Source organism: Protomyctophum bolini, assembly GCF_963924005.1.
Source record: "Protomyctophum bolini genome assembly, chromosome: 1".
NCBI classification, from domain to species: Eukaryota; Metazoa; Chordata; class Actinopteri; order Myctophiformes; family Myctophidae; genus Protomyctophum; species Protomyctophum bolini.
Genome location: NC_137862.1, coordinates 14,169,123 through 14,191,622, shown reverse-complemented (window position 1 = coordinate 14,191,622; position 22,500 = coordinate 14,169,123). Strand labels below are relative to the sequence as shown.

The window sequence follows — 22,500 nt, the reverse complement described above, 5'->3', positions numbered from 1 at the left end:
GTGCTCACTGAGTCTGTACCTAGTTAAGATTGTTCTTTGTTTTGGGTCGGTCACGGTGCTCAGGTATTCTGCCACTCCATATTCTCTGTTTAGATAGCATTCTAGTTTACTCTGCTTTTGTGTTGCTTCTTTCCAATGTGTCAGGTAGTTTTCCTTTTGCTGTTTTATAATTTGGTTTAGTCCAATGGGTTTTCTATCTCGTGGCTCTGTTTGTGTTTGTTCCAGGGCCAGCTGGCTGAGGGGGCATCTCTCTAGAGTTTTGCTGTGTGTGAGTGCCTTGTTATGGAGTGCATCTACTGTAGGTCACTTTCTTTTAGGTGGATGTAGAACTTGAGTGCTCTCTTTTTTATTTTGATTATGAGTGGGTATCGTCCTAATACTGCCCTGCATGCATTTTTTGGTGTTTTTCGCTGGGTACGGAGAATGTATTTGCAGAATTCTGTGTGTAGGGTCTCGGTTTGGTGTTTATCCCATTTTTCAAGGTCATGGTTTGCTAATGGTCCCCAGATCTCACAAGCATAGAGGGAAATTGGTTATATTACAGAGTCCAGTATTTTAAGCCAGGTTTTAAATGGGATGTCTATTTTGATAACTTCTTGCCTTGTCTCTCAGGTCCTTTACAGCTTGGTTGTATAGTTCCCTGTGCTGCTGATGTTTAGGCCAAGATAGGTATAGTTTTTTGTTTGTTCAAGTGGGATTGTATTTAGGAAAAAATGGATGGTTCTTTTTTGAAATATCATGTATTTTAGTCTTAGTTAGGTTCACTGTCAGGGCCCATGTCTGAGAGAATTTGTGTAGGAGATCAAGTTGCTGCTGTAGTCCTTGCTTGGTTGGAGACAGCAGCAGCAGGTCATCTGCGAAAAGTAAGCATTTGATTTATGCGTTTGCCAAGGGGATGCCTGGAGCTGTAGACTGTTTTTGCTAATTCGTTGATATATATGTTGAAGAGTGTTGGACTCAGGCTGCATCCCTGTCTAACTCCTCGGCTTTGGGGGAAAAAGCCTGTGTGCTTTTCGCCTATTTTAACTGCGCATTTGTTGTTAGTGTACATTGATTGTCGACAAAGCAGGAGAATAATTAGCTTTTGTTTTTGTTTATTTGGTTGTCAATTAGGGTGTTGAGAGTGTAAATGTGGTCTGTTGTGCGATATTTTGGTAGAAAGCCAATTTGTGATTTGCTCAGGACATTGCTTGCATGCAGAGGATCTTTCCGAGGTTGCTGTTTACACAGATCTCGCGGTAGTTATTTGGGTCATATTTGTCTCCACTTTTGTGGAGTGGCGTTATCAGCCCTTGATTCCATGTGTTGGGGAAAATCCCAGAGCTGAGCACGATATTTAGGAGTTTTAATATGGCCAGTTGGAATTTGAGGTCGGTGAATTTCATCATTTAATTTAGAATACCGTCTGCCCCACAGGCCTTCTTGGTTTTAAGTGTTTTTATTTTGTCTTGTAGTTCTTTTAGGTTGATTTGGGAATCTAGTGGATTCTGGTAATGGCTGACTCTAGGTTTTGTAGTGTATATTTTATTAGTTTTAGCTCTTTGTTCTTCTCGATTGGGCCGAAGAGGCTAGAAAAATGGTTCAACCATATATCTCCATTTTGGATGGGTAGTTCGTCCTGTTTTAGCTCATTAAGTCTGTTCCAGTTTTCCCAGAAGCTGTTTGTCAGTATGGAATCCTCAACATCTTGCAGTTGGTTTCTAACATGTTAGTCTCTTTTTTCGCTTACTGTATTCTTGTATTGTTTTAGTGTTTCCCCATATTGGAGACATGTGTTGTGGTTGTCTGTTTTTGGTTTGATAGTTTCCTTATTTTTTTCCTGAGATTCTTGCAGTCATTATCGTACAATTTGTCATTCTCAACTTTTTTCTGGCTTTCCTGTTTGATACTTTTAGGTTTGCTAGTGAGGCTGTAGGTTCAAATATATGATTGAAGGTTTTTTCTAGGAACTCTTCTACAGTCAATTAACTTGTGTAACTCATGTTAGGGAGGAACTGTTCTACAGTCAATTAACTTGTGTTAGGGAGGGAAAGTGTTATAATGCATTCCAGTGTTAACAAATAAAATTCCCACCAGACTGGTGGGAATTTTATTGCTAAAGAGGATTTGAGGGATTGGTTCTTTTTGCTAAAACTATTCCTATTTCCTTTGAGAATTAGCATGATGTTGATGCAGGAAATTCTTTTTACAGTACATCCATGTGCACACATACACAAATATTGTTTTTTTTTTTAGAGATAGATAGATAGATAGTAGATAGATAGATAGATAGATAGATAGATAGATAGATAGATATTGTGCATCTCCAATTCATGCAGAATTGGACTGTGACTGGCATGGCCACAGTGGTCTGCCGGCCCCCCCTCCACACTTAAAATGGTGCAAGAAAATGTGTTGGGCCTTTGAGGATTTGTGTTGTTTAAAATAGATTAAGTCATTATATTAACCACACATTAACTATTCCTTTTTCCATATTGCACCAAATGCCATATAGCACAAAATCAATTGCCTTTCCTAATGACTAACTTAAAAAAAGAAAAACAGGAGCGGGATGGGAGCGCGAGTAATTTCGGGTGGGAGCGGGATGGGATCAGGAGTCATTCTATACAGTAGTGGGACAGGATGGGATTTTTTTTTTTACTCTGGCCCAGGATTGGGACAGGACAGGATTCTTTCTGTGGGAGTGGGACAGGACAGGAGTGAAAATCCACTCCCGTGTCAGTCTCTAGTGCACACACATTGTTTAAATCTGTGTTTGTGTGTGGCGCAAGTGCGTGTATGTGATGGAGGCAGCAGCGTGACTGGGATGAAGTGAGAACCGCTCCAGAGAACTTGTCAATGAAAACCTCTTTATTGTAACGTTATAGCGCTGGAATTGCCTTGCAGGAGTGGTATGGCCTAGAAGTGAGTCTCCTTCTGTGTGTGCATATGTTTGGATCATGTAAAGTGTGCATTCAGGTTTTTCAGTGACAATAACAGGGGTGTGTGTGTGTGCGTGTGCGTGTGTGTGTGTGTGTGTGTGTGTGGACTGTTGCTGTGTGCATCGTTGCTGTGTGCATGGCATTGTACCACAATGCGAAGAGGCTGGGGCATGGTGACAGGAGGAAGAGGCTGGGACATGGTGACAGGAGGAGAAGAGGCTGGGGCATGGTGACAGGAGGAAGAGGCTGGGGCATGGTGACAGGAGGAGAAGAGGCTGGGGCATGGTGACAGGAGGAAGAGGCTGGGACATGGTGACAGGAGGAAGAGGCTGGGGCATGGTGACAGGAGGAAGAGGCTGGGGCATGGTGACAGGAGGAAGAGGCTGGGGCATGGTGACAGGAGGAAGAGGCTGGGGCATGGTGACAGGAGGAAGAGGCTGGGACATGGTGACAGGAGGAGAAGAGGCTGGGGCATGGTGACAGGAGGAAGAGGCTGGGACATGGTGACAGGAGGAGAAGAGGCTGGGGCATGGTGACAGGAGGAGAAGAGGCTGGGGCATGTTGACAGGAGGAGAAGAGGCTGGGGCATGGTGACAGGAGGAGAAGAGGCTGGGGCATGGTGACAGGAGGAGAAGAGGCTGGGGCATGGTGACAGGAGGAGAAGAGGCTGGGGCATGGTGACAGGAGGAGAAGAGGCTGGGGCATGGTGACAGGAGGAGAAGAGGCTGGGGCATGGTGACAGGAGGAGAAGAGGCTGGGGCATGGTGACAGGAGGAGAAGAGGCTGGGGCATGGTGACAGGAGGAAGAGGCTGGGGCATGGTGACAGGAGGAGAAGAGGCTGGGGCATGGTGACAGGAGGAAGAGGCTGGGGCATGGTGACAGGAGGAAGAGGCTGGGGCATGGTGACAGGAGGAAGAGGCTGGGGCATGGTGACAGGAGGAAGAGGCTGGGGCATGGTGACAGGAGGAGAAGAGGCTGGGGCATGGTGACAGGAGGAGAAGAGGCTGGGGCATGGTGACAGGAGAAGAGGCTGGGGCATGGTGACAGGAGGAGAAGAGGCTGGGGCATGGTGACAGGAGGAGAAGAGGCTGGGGCATGGTGACAGGAGGGAGAGGCTGGGGCATGGTGACAGGAGGAGAAGAGGCTGGGGCATGGTGACAGGAGGAAGAGGCTGGGGCATGGTGACAGGAGGAAGAGGCTGGGGCATGGTGACAGGAGGAAGAGGCTGGGGCATGGTGACAGGAGGAGAAGAGGCTGGGGCATGGTGACAGGAGGAGAAGAGGCTGGGGCATGGTGACAGGAGGAGAAGAGGCTGGGGCATGGTGACAGGAGGAGAAGAGGCTGGGGCATGGTGACAGGAGGAAGAGGCTGGGGCATGGTGACAGGAGGAGAAGAGGCTGGGGCATGGTGACAGGAGGAGAAGAGGCTGGGGCATGGTGACAGGAGGAGAAGAGGCTGGGGCATGGTGACAGGAGGAAGAGGCTGGGGCAGGGTGACAGGAGGAGAAGAGGCTGGGGCATGGTGACAGGAGGGAGAGGCTGGGGCATGGTGACAGGAGGAAGAGGCTGGGGCATGGTGACAGGAGGAAGAGGCTGGGGCATGGTGACAGGAGGAAGAGGCTGGGGCATGGTGACAGGAGGAAGAGGCTGGGGCATGGTGACAGGAGGAAGAGGCTGGGGCATGGTGACAGGAGGAGAAGAGGCTGGGGCATGGTGACAGGAGGAAGAGGCTGGGGCATGGTGACAGGAGGAGAAGAGGCTGGGGCATGGTGACAGGAGGAGAAGAGGCTGGGGCATGGTGACAGGAGGAGAAGAGGCTGGGGCATGGTGACAGGAGCGTTGGCTTTGTACATCGTGCGCACAAAGCATGTAGAAGGAAAGAGAGCCCTAGCAATGTTGTAGAAGATGAGGGCAGGAGCTGGGACAGGAGGAGGGGGTGAATCAAAGGGAATGTTGTATTCTGTCAAAAGAATACAATGAGTCCCGGTGAGTAAAGGTTGCACCAAACAGTATGCATGCACACGCAACCAAACAATAAGCAGGAGAAAGAGAGGAAGAGGGCGTATTCTGAAACAAGATTAACCTATTTCAAAGTGTTTCGATTCAACGGCCACATCGGGGGGTGATTGTTGGTAGAGGCAGTGAGAGGTGAGGAAGAGAGAGTGAGAGAGAGCGAGAGAGAGAGAGAGTGAGTGTGTGCATGCGTGTGAGCACTGCACGAGATAGAAGAGGATTGTGTTTCCAGTGATGAGGTGTTTTCCCCCATGGTACTGTCACTAATGAGAACATCTGCATCAGAGAGAGATAGAGATGGCTGGAGGGTTCCTGGAGGAAGGATGGCTGAACACTGTATGAGAGGATAAAACAAATAGATTGCGAGAGGGAGGGAGGGAGAGAGAGAGAGAGAGAGAGGGGGGGGGGGGGGGAAAGGGAGGGAGAGAGAGTGATGGTGAGCAAGTGTGGAAATTAAGGGAGAGAAGATGGGCGGTTGAGAGAGTGATGGAGAGCGAGAGCTTGTTCTAAATGAGATGATTTGCATGATGTGATGGACAACATTGGACATTTTTGTTGTGCACGCTGTGTGTGTGTGTGTGTGTGTGTGTGTGTGTGTGTGTGTGTGTGTGTGTGTGTGTGTGTGTGTGTGTGTGTGTGTGTGTGTGTGTGTGTGTGTGTGTGTGTGTGTGTGTGTGTGTGTGTGTGTGTGTGTGTGTGTGTGTGTGTGTGTGTGTGTGTGTGCACGTGCGTGAATGTGCGCATTTTGCAATGTTTAACTGCATTTCCACAGCTCCAGAGGGAGTCAAATGAGGCCTGAAAATGTAAGGGCCAGAGCAGAGTAAAGAAGTAATAAAAATGACATGGAACTATTCTGTTTGATAACTTATTGATATGTTTTGGCTCATGCTGCTCCCTAGATGCCAGTGCCCGGCGCCGTTTGAGGGACCCGAGTGCCAGCAGACCAAGCACAGTTTCCACGGTAACGGCTATGCCTGGTTTCCGCCCATGATGCCCTGCTTCGAGAGCCACGTGTCTCTGGAGTTCATCACCGAGGTGGCAGATGGCCTTCTGCTCTACAGTGGGCCCTTAGCTCAACTACAAGCCTGGGACCTCGAGGACTTCATGGCCATAGGTAAGAGAGATGGGGGTGGGGGTGCTGACAGATGGGTCAAAAAAACTAACAAACTGTGTGTGTGTGTGTGTGTGTGTGTGTGTGTGTGTGTGTGTGTGTGTGTGTGTGTGTGTGTGTGTGTGTGTGTGTGTGTGTGTGTGTGTGTGTGTGTGTGTGTGTGTGTGTGTGTGTGTGTGTGTGTGTGTGTGTGTGTGTGTGTGTGTGTGTGTGTCAAAAACATGACCCCAATTTCAATATTCACTTTACAATTTATAATATGATAGGCCTAATAAATATAATAATATGCTATCTAAATTAAATAAGTTTAGCCTTTGCATACACCAGTGCTACGGCAAGTGCTGCAGGAATAACATATTTGTAGGCCAACATCAGAGTTTAGTACTACCAATGGAGGGAGTGGAGAAGGGGAAGACATGTGAGAATTTTGGCTGGTTGAAGACCAAGCGTGCTGTGACATTCTGGATCAATTGGAGAGGCTTAAGTGCACATGTCGGTAGACCAGTAAGGAGAGAGAGTCAATAGTCAAGTTTTGATGTGACTGATGTCTGGATAAGGAGCTGGGCTGACTCCTGGGTGAGGAAGGATCTAATCCTTGAATGTTATAGACTGTGAACCTACAGGATTGAGTGACCGCTGTAATGTGTACTTTGAATGAGAGCTGACTGTCCAGGATCTTCTTCTTGACTGTTGGAACCGAAGCAATCTGGGAACCCATCGGCGAAAAAAAGAAATAAACAGCACCCTCTGCTGTTTGTTTTTCGCAGCACAGAATCTGTTCTTGAGAGATTAGAACCGAAGTCACCGGGCGTTGTCTATGGAAATAGTTAAATGCTGCGTGGGGCAGGACTTAACTGGAAAGAAGATAAGCTGGTCTGGGTTCAGCTTGAGGTGGTGAGAAGACATCCACTGTGAGATGTCAGCCAGGCATGAGCTCTTCCACCTGTGTAGCAGAGAGGGGGAAGGATAGAAACAGTTGTGTGTCATTGGCATGTCAGTGATAGGATAGATTGTAAGCATAGATGGCAGCACCAACAGATTTAATGTACAGGGAGAAAAGGAGGGGGGTCTAGTATAGATCCCTGTGGGACCCCATGCAGTTTGGGGGGATGAAAGCAATAAACCTTGTCAGGAAACTTGGTAGGTCGGGTCGGTTAGGTAGGAGGAGAACCACTATAGTGCTGTCCCAGTGATGCCTACTGTAGGTCAGCAAGGGTGTTCAGGAGCAGCTGGTGGTTCAAATGCTGCTGATAGATCTAGAAGAATCAGGACTACAGCGTGGGAGGCAGCCTGCAGCAGCATGTAGTGCTTCTGTGACTGCAAGGACTCAAGGAGTGCCGTTTCCATGGAGTGGGCCAGTTTGAATCCTGACTGGTTGGGATCCAGAAGGTTGTTCTGTGAGAAATGGAGAGAAAGCTGGTTAACGACAACATGTTCAAGAGTTTTGGAATGAATGGAAAAGAGTTCTTGCCATCTGAGGTGTCAATAGTTGGTTTATATCTGATACAAAAAAGAGGACTCCTGCACATCCAAAAAAAAACTTGTGGGAGGTGCAAGTCATAGACTTCAAAAAGAGAGATAAACCTTCCAAGGAAGGGACTGCAAATTCCAGGGAACAAAGAGAGATAAACCTTCCAATGAAGGGACTGCACATTCCAGGGAACAAAGACGGACAACTTACTCCGTCATCAACGTAATTATTAGCATGACGCGTTTCGGTGTGAGCTTCGTCAGCACCTGCACCTGACAGAACTCGTCGTGCTAATATATCTCCCAAGTAGTGAATTTCAAGGACTGCAATGACTGCTTTAGAAGATAAAACCTGAAGAAAATAATATTTGGTAAAAACAGATATCGCTTATACGAACTGAACGGCAAGCCAGACTGTCACCAAACACTGAAACATAAACATACAGTCACCAACACATCTAGCTAAAGTGATTTAATATGAAAGAGTATCTCACCGCCTTGGCAGCATTATTCAACTCTCTTGCCAATGAAGCCCATTGAATTGTGAGCAGCAGGTGGAACAAAATGTCTTATATGTCTCAGTATATTTAGTGTTTTAATCAGGGATTATAAAACCTCTCTCTCTCTCTCTCTATCTCTCTCTCTCTCTCTCTCTCTCTCTCTCTCTCTCTCTCTCTCTCTCTCTCTCTCTCTTTCGGGAGAAATTATGTTGTCATCACGGGCCAAATAATGTGTGTGGGAAGTGTGATACGCCTGGGGAGGTGCATGTGTGATGTGTCTTATGAGTAGGTGTATTGTAAAAATTATTGTGTATTGCTTTAGCTGGAGTTCACGTCTACAGCACACACGTGCGCGCACGCACGCACGCATGCACCCGTCACCGTACACTAAAATGATGGTATGATGGCTAGCTGACCAGGTCAGTCCACACACTATAATGCTCTCACCAACATGCTTATAAACTGCCTATAAAAAAGTGATTTCCCCCTTTAATAGGCCTATCATTTTCATCATTGATTCGTCACCTTTACAACGAGGTACAGCTTGTAAGGATCTGGGCATTCGTGGAATGAATAACTCAGCAAATTGTGTGGATTGGATGATCACACGGGTGATCACGGGCTTTAGTTCCGACAATATTATTGGTCTGACAGTCATTAGACCGACAACCTACCTCAAACCCTAAACTAACCATAACCGCAAGCACGGGAGCAGCGCATGTTCGAGCGCTAGTCCGACCGTTGTTCACACATGTCGGATTAATGCTCCCTTGGAATTACCATCGGATCCCGATCACACCATCCCACAGTAATAAGGAAAGAAGAACTTTTTACACACAGTGTCAGGGATCTCAGTAGTGTGTGGAAGATTCATACACAGACCTGTGAAATGATAGTGAAGGCCAACCACATTACAGGGGATTTTGGCTACCCCCATATTTTGCGCTGTTGCTCATTCCACGAATGACTGATCCTTCAACAATGAAAAGGATATACAACACAATACCGATTGGTAATATTAAAGGGTAGAAATAATAGACCAATGTTAACTTTGTAAACCTTTTGCGGGCAAAGGCATTTTTCGGGTTTTCACCCAATATGAAACCTGCCATTGCTGTGAAAGAACTCAACCTTGGATCCATCTGTCCAAAGCACATTGTCACACTTCACCCCGGCTTTGTGTTATAGGCTGTGCATTAATATTCTCATTTGAGAGCCGAGGCAAGCTGTGCATTTATTTATTTGTTTATTTATGTTTGAGAAGAGAGGCTTATTTTTCATGCCTATCCTCATAGTTTTGCACTCTCTTTCGGATGGTTGACTCATGCGCTTTGATATTGGCTGATGCCAGTGTTGCCTGCAGATCCTTTGATGGTACCTTGCCGTTTATACAGACTGTCTAGTGCAGGGGTAACCAACCAGGGGTTCGCGAGCTACCAGTCGATCGCGGGAACGTTTCCAGTCGATCGCGACGTGTCAGACCCATTGGAATAATGTCAGTGCCGCTCGTCACATGCAAATTCATTTTGAGCAGAGCGCTGTGGCTCTGAGTTTGAGAATAGACCCCATCGTCCAAGGGTGTGTGTGCGTGTGTGGTGGGGGGGTGGTATCTTAGCAACACTGAATGATCTGTCCCATTGGTCGTGTGCTCGTATCATGAGCCAATGGCTGCAGCTCTGAGCTTCCCAGACCCAGACTACACAAGCCGTAAAGAGAACTGACAGGTCAGCCACAGGGCTGCTACCATATTAGCAGCTGTGAGTGCTCTTCTCTTCTCGTGAAGAAAGCAGGACAGAGTTGTCAAATAAATCCCGCCGTCATTCATACTGTATTTATTCTCCGACCCGACATTAAAATACGGAACAACGTGCGTTCATTACGGGGCTCGTGAGTTGGGACTACTAGCCGATATAGCGCCGCTGCTCCTTCAGTTTTCGTTGTTCGTTGTTATAATATTTTTTATTATTGGGATTTGATCATTGATGCAAATTCTAAACATATGGATGCAGCTGCAGAAGTTGTGTTGCTTAAAGGAATGCATAGTTGCGTTCTCCTCAACTGCTGCGCAGCAACAACAAAAATATAAAAATGAGAAAAATATACTGAATATACCAGTCTGCAATGCAAACTAATAGGCGAGTGCACTCCAGGGCATATGCAAAGGGAAAGAATGACTTCTGTCCGTGACAATAATCAATGCTACAGTTTGAATTCTGTACACATGCACACATAGAGCAAAAAATATGATAAATATGAAATATGAAAACTTGTTGAAGTACAACGCATGAGTCAAGTAGCTGCTTTTGTATCAAACCCTTTCCTCTTTACTGAGCCTACTGTCATTGAACTGCTGTCCGATAAAATGCAGGATGTGTTTGCATTAACTTCAGATATTTAAATGGAGATTATTGGATTAGTAAGTGACTGTCACCTGGCTGCAGGTCAGAGCTAAAGAGAAGGAATTTTGGTCTCTTGTGAGCAGAGAAGTATCCCCTGATTGTGTCGTGTGCACTGAAGCTGCATGCCTACTTTGGTTCCACGTACTTATGTGAAATGGCCTTTTCACAAATGAAAATAATAAAATCCAAGTTTAGAACTCGTATGACTGACTCACATCTTAATGACACCCTCAGACTGGCAATCACTAAATATGAACCAGATTTCAAAACGCTTGCAGATAAAGTGCAGTCAGTCACAGCAGTCTCATTAAAGGTGGGCTGACCCTGAGAGTATGTCACCATATCTGTGCAAATATATATGGTCATGTTATGCCTATGTCATTTGAACAGTAGTTGAAGTATTTATTCTAATTTAAGCTTTAGTCTTTGTGTGGATGTGTGCACATGCATTGAGCCTGTCAGAAATAGCAAAAAAACAAGTGTTTTTTCTAACACGTTTTAGTGGTAGATCTTGGCTTACAATTGGGAATAAAATGGGCTCTTGGGCTTGAAAAGGTTGGTTACCACTGGTCTAGTGCGATGGCACTCTTTTGTATTTGTTAGTTATATTATTTTCTTATTCCACTGTTTCTTGGCAGTTCTGGCTTAACCATGCACCTGCTATTTTGGTGAGCAACACAAGAATGGAAGATGTGAAGACTCAAGAATGAGGTGTATTTGTCACTACTCATATCGTACACAAGCAGCAAAATACAAGTGGTCAAGTCCACACAGTACTATGCTGAACATAACTATAACAAAGATACACATCCACATACAGTAGTGGGGCTATTAGGACTACTGTATTGTATAGTACTTCTCCCATGCATGGAATGAGCAGAAGAATGAGGGAGAGAGAGACATTTGATTGAAAGGCAAAATATGGCAGGGGAATGTTTTCGAGAGCGTGGGAGTGAGAGAACAGTTGGAACAAAGACAAAGTGTGAAGGAAAACAAGGCTGACAGGATGCTGCCAGTGATCATTCTGAGGATGTTAAGGTGATGCGTAGCTATAGCTTACCCCGAACAGACTTTCAACTCCGGTCTCTCCTACAACAGCAACAACAGCAAGCCATTTGATTATTGTGCATGCGTTGGGGGGTGGGGGGGGGGGTGGGGGGGTGAAAGGGAAATGTTTGTTACAAGCGAGTAATGTTTGAGGCAGACTTGGCATTTCAAAATTGAATACCCCCCGTCTACCAAACCTCTGGTGCTGCTGTATGTTGGCGCACAGGGTGGCGTGTGGCACATCAGCCATGTTCAATGAACACGACAGACAGATTGCTCAGTTCCCTTCATCGTGCAAAATTGACTGTGAGTATCATTGGCTTACACATCCATTCAGAGTTGCCTAAAAAATTCAATCACGTGGAAAAATGTTGTCCTTACTGCTGCTGATGTAGACTTCATGTTTGAAACATAGCTGGAGAGGGATATTATTAGTGTGAGTGTCTTTGCAACGCTGAGGCAGGCACAGAGAAAACAGGTCCCTGCGTATGGGGCACAACGTGGATGAGCAGCAGGTACAGCATGTTGTAAAATATATATATGCATATATATGCGATATGCAGTTTTTGTTTAGCATTCACAAACGCCAGATATTGCTCCACAGACAAGCTATACACGCGGGACCAAAGCATTTGCGGGGGTCCCCAGCCAAAAACGTTGAGATACCAGCCCCCCCCCCCCCTCCTCTCTCTCTCTCTCTCTCTCTCTCAGTGTATACACATTGCATGCACACACTTATTGAGATACTGCGGTTGGCCACTCCAAAGCCGCCTACTCAAGTGCCTTTCATCCAGCCGAGGGGCACCCATACCCAGCCAACACTGCTGCGTAGGCCAGAGAGGAAGGTGCATGTACTGTACCTACAGTATGTGCTTATTATGCACATTGACTTGCACCGGGAAGAGATTTGGTTATAGAGCATGCCTTGTGGCGTCCGTGCGTGCGTGCGTGCGTGTGTGTGTTTTCTAAAAGTAAATTGAGATAGAGATGTTCCAAATGTCATAATGTATTTATTGTGAAGACTCAACCTTCTATAACAGCCTCAGGAGCTCACTGAGCAATTCAGCCTCAATTAGTAAGCCACTCTAGACGGACACATGTGACACAGGCCAGCACTTTGGTCCTCAACTCGATTTTTACAGATTACAGATTATTACAGATTATTAAAGTACAGAATGTAAGCTTTCATATGATGTATCATTCAATGAAATTGGACAATAATTGAAGGAGATATGACCATCTAAAACTTGTTGAAACACATAACAGATACAGATGCAAAGTGGAGAAATTTCCCTTCAAAGATTCTTCAGATTTTAGCACCTCTGGAATGGGTGTGACAATAGATGCTTGTCCACACCCCTAATGTCTTGCATAATCACTCCCCCACCCACTAACCACTCCCCCACTAGGTTACCTGTCAATGACAGTTGGACAGTGGACACACTGTTTTACTTGAGTTAAAGTAAAGAAATGTAGGACTAAGTTGTTTAGTGTATGTTTTGTAATAATACAATCTAAAAAGTAACTAGTAGGCTAACTGAGTTTTCAATGGATATAGGCTATGTAGTTTTAGACCAATGCTTTTACATTGTGTTGTAAATAGCTGCAGTAGGCTACACCATTTTATATACTTTAAGCAATCAAAGTCAGACAATTGACCCAGTATTTTAGATAAATAAAACCGACGCATCAGGCTATGATGCGTTGTGCGCTTGTAGATTTGCTATTTTTAATAAACATCCGTTCACATGCCTGGTTTCTATTTAGTGTGCAAGGCTTACATCCGGTCTAAAGCCCACCCACTGTATGCGCTGATTTCCATACACAATCCGTATCCTCCCCTCACCGGATGTTGAATTAACAGTACTAACGGCCATATTTTGACGTTATGATTTAAAGAAAAGACGAGTGGTTTTGGCTCTTTGCGTGTGGAGGAGAAAGAAAAGAAGCAACGCGCAACACTCTTCCATGGCTATGAAGCAATACTAACGGGCAACGTTTCATTAGTTTTATACATTTTAGGAGTGAAAACATGTGTTTAGTAACACACGACACACAGACAGCTAGCGAACTAGGCTAGCTAGCTGTTAGCCTGTTGTTGTGTGATGGTGGAAGTCTATTCTCCAGGCTGGGAAGCGTATTTGAGTAGCTACGTGGTTTTGTTTATTTTCCTGTAAAGTATAACCCAAAAGCTCCTCCATACTATAGCCATGTTTACAAACACAGAAGCACGCTAATGGGCGGTGACCAGAGCGTGAAACCTCAGGACAAAGAGATCCCAGGACCAATCGAAAACAACATGCAAATCTCAGAACTGCGCTTCCCTGGCCCCAAAACATTGTTAAAATACAAGCCTACTTTGACATATAAATGTATACGTTTAATTTGCCCAAATTAACAATCTGTTGGAATAAAAACCTTCTTCAACATTCAAACTCTGTTAATATGAAAAAAAAAGAAAATCACATAAAAAAAAAAAACTATTTTATTTCGACCATTTCATTCTGGCGAGTTGAGGACCAAAGTGCTGGCCTGTGTCACACATGAGAAGGCCATCCAAATACACAAATTAGTAATAGTCGAATACATCAGAATAGCACTATATCTCCTCCCCCTTGTTCTCACTCACGTATTGTCTTACTCCTGCTGACTTTCATTAAAACTGCCATGCATTACTTAGCCAAAATGTAATATAGGCTTTGTAATATTTTACAATTTAATTAAATTATCCACATTTGAGTGCCTTTTTTTTGTTGCTTTCTTTTTGCTTCGCTAACCTGACTCCGCCAGATGGAAGAAGCTTGCTTCACAGTTGTTTCACAAGCTATATTGTGAACTGTCAGGTTAACGTATCGCATTGTTTGGATTATCTGTCAGGTAGACGTGTTTCTCTCTTGTGTTTTCTCACTATAGTTATAGTTTTTCTTTTTTGGTTCAACTTTTCTTATAATGAAATAATGTTGTCGGGAGTTGAATCCTTTGCTAAAATATCTTACGTTTGGCAAGTAAGAGAATTGGACCACCACATGACTGAATGAGTTTTTTAGGATTTTATTGAATTAAGTTAGATTGCGCTCTTCACTACCGTCTGAAAAGTTCTAATAGACTAAACACAATCTACGCCCAAACAAAACGTAATTGAGTGAATGAAAGGCCTTAGCATGCAGAGACGAAGCCATTTTGGAATCAACCAGTGTATAAAGGCGCCACGCAGGTGACACCTCGCTAAATGAGGTGGGGAGTATCTGGAAACAGCGAAACGGACCAACACAGATACTTTCACGTGGCCCCGGGCTTTTACATGCTGTTTACACTTCCTCGCCCAATAGAGAAGTTGGCTGGGTGTAGGCTCTGGCCGAGTATCAGAGGCATCACACATGCATGTGCACGTTACACCACCTAAGACTGATCCTCCGAAACAAGGCATTTGATAGTATACATCTATCTGTCTTTGGTCCAAACGAAAGCTATTTCCCCCACATCGGAGGCTTTGTTCACGAGCTGCGATCCATTGCCTACATGCGGTATTCAAGGACGGTATTTCTGGAGGGGGAAGGTAGTAGAATAATCGATGAAGAAGCTACCGTCAAGCAGAGAAGAAGAGCGTGTCATGCATGCTCACACAAACATACACACATACACACACCTACTGTGTAGATGTGAGGACGTATACGCGCGGAAAACATGCACACACGTCTGTTCTCAATTAAACTCAATTTCCACATGAGCTGTTTTGCAGTCTGACCCCCTGGCCTATAGCGCTGTGCCGATTTTCAAACAGAAAGTGCTGCTGGGATAGGGAGATCCAATATGTGTCGGCCGCAGGCTGGCTAGACGGCTGACGGATCATTTATACCAAAAACTCTCATGGTCTGCCCGTGTGTGTGTGTGTGTGTGTGTGTGTGCCAATGTGATTTGTAATACTGTTTATGCAATCCATATGTTCTCAGTTTGACTCCTGGATCCCCTCAGGCTTTCAGAAAAGAGGACATTTTTCATATTTAAGAGCCCCAACTCTGTGGGTGTTCGACCCCCCCCCCCCTGACAGACACGCACGCACGTATGCACACACTCACTTTATCCCCCTTCTCTCTTTCTCTCTCCTTGTCTGTCTGTTGCCATCTTTATATCACCCTCTGCAGGAGTGAGTGTGTGTGTGTGTGTGTGTGTGTGTGTGTGTGTGTGTGTGTGTGTGTGTGTGTGTGTGTGTGTGTGTGTGTGTGTGTGTGTGTGTGTGTGTGTGTGTGTGTGTGTGTGTGTGTGTGTGTGTGTGTGTGTGTGTGTGTGTGTGTGTGTGTGTGTGTGTGTGGATGAGACCTAGGAGAGTTGAGATAGAGGGGGGGCAGGGTGGGGGAGGTTGCAATGAATTAGGCATGTGGAGCAGCAGCATGGCCCAATGGCTTGGACAAGCCGTTTAAGAGCAAAGTCTTGTCGTAAGTGAAGTCGACTGCCGGGTTGTGTCTGCCGCTGTCCCACAGCATTTAAGAAGCATGCCAGTTATAGCCCCCATGAAGCTGCTCCCGCTCTGATCATATATGGCCCCACTCCCCTCTGCACTAAGCTTTCATTGCCTCCTCTCCTATCACCATGGCTCTGGCTGCATTTCACTCTCTCTCTCTTGCTCTCTCTTGCGCTCGCTCTCTCTCTCTTCAGGTCAATTTAATTCATTTCAACTGCTGGCAAAGGTGGTAGTTATATATTTTCTAAAGCGTTGTGGTAAAACATCACTGCATTTTCACACAGTAAGACCCAGGGTGTGAAAGAGCATTACTTTATGGTAAAAGTACCGTGTTAGGAAAAACCCAAAATGAATCATTGACACGACACAATAGAAACGAAGTCCAAGCCAGATGTATGAGTTTTCAATGATAATCCATTTTATTGGGGAGTAAGAATGGGTCCAAAACAGCAATCAGAAAGTTCTCCCACTGATGATGAGTCAGCAGACTTATTTTATAGTACAGTCATAAAAACAAGCCTTTGACACCAGGAAGTGAAGCTTTCTGGGGTCACAGGTTTACAATAGTTAATCAATCTCCGTCTAGGGCATCACACCATACTAATTAATAGGACGGAGACCTCCGTCTGGGGCCCCTAAACTGTTAATAATTGCGACATCTGAAGGATAGGAGATCTTCAAATGGTGAGAGTGCTTTCCTGTAATTCCGACATCGGAATGCAGTCAGCAGTTTCTCAGAGGGAAGATACAGTATGTAGGGCGTCGGTGAAGGACGGGTCATTAATTAAAAACAGGGTGAGTCGAGCTTTCAGAGTTACAGTGACATGTGGGTGTCAAGAGTGGTAGATGAGTACATGAACTGCATCATTCACAAACAATAAACTAAATAAAGCTATCAGAGATGCGCAGTGTCTAGTGGTGGCTACCCATGTGATGCCGGCTAGACGCCGTATCAGTGTGGCATGGGCGGTAGTCTTTCCATTGAGACTGTCCAGGTGTTGTTTAAAGTGTTCTGTTGAGCTTCACTCCAAGATATGTAGGGGAGGGACTGTAGCCGGGCATCTTCAACCATGATGTTGATTTCACGGGTTGCTTCCCTGTTGTAGAGGTGGAACATTTTCGCTACTGTCTTCTCAACACTGAGCTTGAGGCGTCAGCCCTTCAGGTATGAAGACAGTATGTTCATGTCCTTGGAGAGGCTCTACTGCTTCCCAGGATGGCTTGCAGTTGCTGAGCAAAATGGCCAGGTCGTCTGCGTAGCCGTACTTCCTTGATGATGTTAGGGGTAGGTCGTGGATATAGATGTAGCCTGGGCACCATTTCATTTCGGGTATATGATACGGTCGGGAGTGGATGATATCGTTACGTCATGTTGTTTTAGTATTGTTTTGTAGTCGACAGGCAGGAACAATGAAACGGAACTTCCTTTTCCCTCAAACCGATTTTTCTCAATAAAAGCTGCAGGCTTTTATTGTTATTCTTCCGGTTTGAGGGAAAAGGAAGTTCCGTTTGATTGTTCCTGCCTGTCGATTACGAAACAATACTACAACATGACGTATTTTGAATGCCTTCGGCATAGTTCAAATTAGCCATTTTAATCTAGATTGATCTAGATTAACTCCAGGATTGCAGTGAGAATAATCTAGATTACATTTTTTTTATCTATACCCACCCCCAATAAGTACATTTTGATGCCGATACTTTTGTACTTTTACTTGAGTACATTTTGAATAGGGCACTTTGACTTGTAACGGAGTACATCTACTTTGCAGTATTTATACTTTTTTCCACCACTGATTGTAGTACATTTTTTGTATGAATTATGTTTTGTGTGGTTTGATGTAAAAGGCCTGTCTAAAAGGCCTGTCTAATTCCTTTTACCAATTAAGGCCAGCCAATGAGTGACGAGAACGTGTTGAGAAAGTGACGACTAGTTGCAGCGTCTCTTTACTGATCAGCTCTGTGAACTAAACTAAAAGTTTGCTTCTTGTTCCTGATTTATGATCCATTTATATCAGTCATGATTTTGTTTGCTTTCTCCCTCTTCCCCTTTGTTTTGTCTTGCCTTCCTGCTGTTGTTTTCTAGTTTTTTATTATTGTTTTTCATATTCATTTTAGCTCTGCCATTTGTTTCTCTCTCTGACTCCTATCTGGCTTGTCATCTTCCCATCTGACTGTCTGGCTTCCTCTCTCTCTCTCTCTCTCTCTCTCTCTCTCTCTCTCTCTCTCTCTCTCTCTCTCTCTCTCTCGCTCTCTCTCTCTCTCTGATCTTTCTCTTCCTGCTCGCCTCTCTCCATCTGATATAATTACCTCCTGCCTCTCTCCTCTATTTCTCAAGTACCGTCTGCTGCTCTGGACAAAATGTCACGTCAACTTCCACAACAAAATGTCCTCAATCCTCTCATGCTATTGGCACAGTTTCAATCTATTTACCTGTGTGTGTGTGTGTGTGTGTGTGTGTGTGTGTGTGTGTGTGTGTGTGTGTGTGTGTGTGTGCGCATACAAACATGTTTATATCCTTAAAACGGTGATAGATGACGTTAAGCATGAGTCTTGTAAACTGTGTCCCTTGACTTCAGAGACACAAAGTATTGTGCTGTATCTGCTATAATTGACAGCCTCCATATACTGTGTGGTGGAGACGCTGTCACTTATAGTTATACCCAATTACACCCATTACATCGACTGCCTATTGTATCATGAAAACTTATGCCACGATATTGTAAATGTAACCTTACTGCACCTATTATATATACAGTATCGGTGTATTTACAGTATATATATATATATATATATATATATATATATATATATATAGCCCAGTGGCATATATGCCTGTAGTTCTATGTAAATCCACCAGGGACACTGTCACTTTAAGAGTGCCATGTTCTGGGGGTCAAGGGTTACACTGAAAAACGTCTTGAATAATAAGAAGCAACCTGTATTTGTGGGGATTCTTTGAGAAGATCTTGCTGGTAAAAAATGCAATACTTGCATTGTATATTTTCAGATACAAATGTAAACACATTCTTGATGCTGTATAGTATGAGTGTATTTCCAGATGATTAAGAATACATGTTGTTGATGGTTGCAGATTGTAAACAAGAGGTGAAAGCTGAACTAGCTATTATCAACTTGGTTGATATGAGTTTTTGTGTCTTTGTACTGTAAGTACTGCTTCTTTGTATTTCTATTTCTAATTCTACATATAGTAAATTGTAAGGTTGATCTCTTTATAGAGGTTACTATAATGTTGTGAATGTTTCTCAGTGGAAAAGGGTGAATCTTGGGAGACCAGTGTTTGCTCAGTGTGTGAGTTGGCCATTCCTCATACACTGTTTGTGGTGAGTTTTAGGTTTAACTCACAATTAATGTCATTTTATGTTTGTTTCATTGAAATGGGATATCTCATTTCATTGTGGTATCTTTCCTCTTTGTTTTATGTAGATAGTGCCACTACCGTATTTTATTTAGATTTATTTTATGTTACAGGCTTGCATGCCATATTTGCCAAACTGTGGCATTCTTTATACCAATAAGATACACCAACACCAACTTCTTGGGAAATAAAGAACCCCAATATATGTCTGTGTCCTGTGCCCTAATTGCCAGGTTACATATATATATATATATATATATATACCTACACACATACCAAGAAGACACCCTAAAGGGCGAGCCGAAACAACAGAGCTTCTTAATACGGCACAGTTATGAAGCAGGAGTTAAACTACTAATCTGGTGTCCGTGAGGTCAGAAGTAGAGTTGCTGGCCGGCTCCATATATGCAGATCTAGATCCAGTCTTCTTGTAGCCTATTCTATCCAGGGTTTGAAGATGTCAGTGTTGTGGCCTTATATGGAGCGTGTCTTGAGTGTACAGGGTTTGATGTGGTCAGACCAACATATGTCACGAGAGGTGACGGACGGACTGACTGACTGACGGGAGATGCAGCCTTTCATACCAGGGTTTGATGAGGTCAGTGTCGTGATCTTTATGGAGACAGCCATTTATGTAGCATATCAAGAGGCGTGACGGACGAGACAGCCATATATGGAGCGTGTCACAAGGCATGATGGACGGACGGACGGACTGACACAAAATGCAGGTTTTATGTAATATGTATGTATGTGAATGTGTTTGACACATCTACTGTACAGGTTTAAGCTGCATCTCAAGTGTGTGTGTGTGTGTGTGTGTGTGTGTGTGTGTGTGTGTGTGCGTGTGCGTGTGCGTGCGTGCGTCGTGGGATACAGAAAAAGCTCTTCTCAATCAGACTCGGACAGGTTTTCTTTGTGCCTCTGACCAGCTGCCAGGTCCTACAGTACATTATCTCTGGACCGTCAACACCATCCCAATGGGGCTGTAATACCGGCCACAGAGAAAGATGAGACCCCAGGATAGAGGAAAGCAGGGGAGGGGGAGAAATGATCAGAGAACTAAGATGTTAGCCTAAGGGAAGAGTAATTGAATTAGATATCTCAATAGTAACACATAAATTATGGGTACCCTGAATGAATAATAGAGACACCAGGAGAAGTAGCTGCTGTCATATACAGCAAGCTAATGGGGATCTAATAAATAAATCAAAAATAGAGAAGGGGACAGAGTTGATGAGCAATTGATGGATACGTTCATTGAAGGCGACCAGCTTTGGAATTAATTGATATTTTGAAATTACTTTGGTTGATTATCTGATCTGTTCTCCTGTGGTATATTCAACTTAAGTGGATTGTTCCAGAAGTGCAAGACAAATTCATCAAGCAGTCAATACAGGCTTGACAACTTCCACTTATAACTGAATGAAAGTTGAGAGATAAAATTACAGAATTACCGGTGTTTGTGTGTGTGTGTGTGTGTGCGTGTGTGTGTGTGTGTGTGTGTGTGTGTGTGTGTGTGTGTGTGTGTGTGTGTGTGTGTGTGTGTGTGAGACACGTTACATTCCACCACCACTGTTTCCAGATGTATTATACATTTTATTAAGTAATTAATGTATTTTCTTTCTCTCACAGTTCCACCGGCTGTGTAAAGAGTTTGTAAAATGCAATATAAAAGGGGACTTCAAACACTTAACCTTAGCAGCATTAGTGCTATTCATCAGCCATTAAAGCTGTCCATGACTCTCCCAGGACTCTAAAGCCAGCTTCATACTTCCACAAAGAGTTGAGAGCTTAGTAGGTCTGCTATTTTGTGTGGGTGACGCCGTTGCAACGGATCATAATTTTGGTGTTTAACAAAGAATAAAGGTTGAGAAATAATGTGCTATGGGCCAAAAAGAGCAAATAGCGGTTTTGTTTCTCAGAGTTCATCATTATGAATCATTTCAAATAAGGAACCTATGGGAAACACTCACCGATTACATTGCAATTGACCACAGAATTATTATGTTATCACTCTCTGGAACAATTGGAACAGACCTTGGGCAGCCCCGTACAAAGTAATCAGGCGTTCAATTAGCCAGGGTCTTGGGTTATGGATTCTACACTTTGAGGGAGTCACTTATTGTGAGTCGCTGAGCAAATTAGGCTTCCGTGTGCAAAGCACACTGCAAGCTGAAAGAATTAAACCCTAAATTTAAAGTGCTTTATGTCTTGGTAAACTCCACAAGTTCAGCCTGATGATGGATTGCCAGATCTTGGCTGGTAGACGCACAGTCGCACACTCCCATAATGCTTTGCATAGCGCAGAGCACACAAGCAGACTCGGACGCTTCATTAACTTTTAATTTCCCATTTGAATAAGTCAGAAAATAGAACAACTTTTTGGGTTTTTTTATACGTTTATTGTCTACTCTGAGAAGTGAAGAAATAATAATTGCATTATGCCAGGCTGTGCAATAATCATTTTTAATCCATTTTGGGCGGGAACCCCTTTTGGTGTTTTAAACATTGTTATAATTTAGCTATTGAAAAATAGCAGATCTACAAGCTCATAGCGCACCACCGAGTGGCGCGCTACGAGCTTGTAGGTCTGCTATTTTTTTTAAATCGTGAAAATATTTCAGAAAACTGGAGGATTTAGAAGATTTCTTTTAAATTTTGAGGTCATGCCTAAATGGGTTAAAGTTGGAGGAGGTACAAGAGGAAGCAGCTTTGACAGTTTGACTGGTGATGTTGTGCTGCTTGGTTTCAACGGCTCCAGTGACGTACAGTAGAGCACATTTGCATGCATCAGTCGATTTGTCTTTGTCATAATTGTGTTCCCTTCTAAATGTGCACATTCACTTGCCACCTGCATAATTAGGCAAATGCAATCACAGGAAAAGTCATTCTCAGCTCTCACTCACTCTTGCTTTTATTTCTCCTTTTCCCGCCTACTCACTCACTCTCTCTCTCTCTCTCTCTCTCTCTCTCTCTCTCTGTCTCTGTCCAGAGCTAATAGATGGCACCCCCACCCTCAAAATCAACCATGGCTCAGGCACGTTGGTGCTACAGTTGCCTGGCAACGTGAACGTGGCAGACAGGAGGTGGCATCGGCTTGATGTCCGCAGCAACAGCAAGGTATGAGTCTCCAAACGCTGAGCAACAGCCAGGATTTATTGAGAATACTGTACGTGAATATATGAAAATAATTGCTTTACA

General features: G+C 44.2%; 1 protein-coding gene across 1 annotated transcript in view; it reads left to right on the top strand.

Annotated features, from left to right (window-relative positions):
• Nucleotides 1–22,500, top strand: part of LOC308319426 (neural-cadherin) — a gene marked incomplete at both ends in the record, with an annotated part of 307,480 nt that overhangs the window by 227,623 nt on the left and 57,357 nt on the right. The window contains 2 exons of the mRNA XM_080769498.1: nt 5,834–6,048; nt 22,292–22,419. Coding sequence (XP_080625624.1) covers nt 5,834–6,048; nt 22,292–22,419 — 343 coding nt within the window. The remainder of the gene's footprint in view (nt 1–5,833; nt 6,049–22,291; nt 22,420–22,500) is intronic.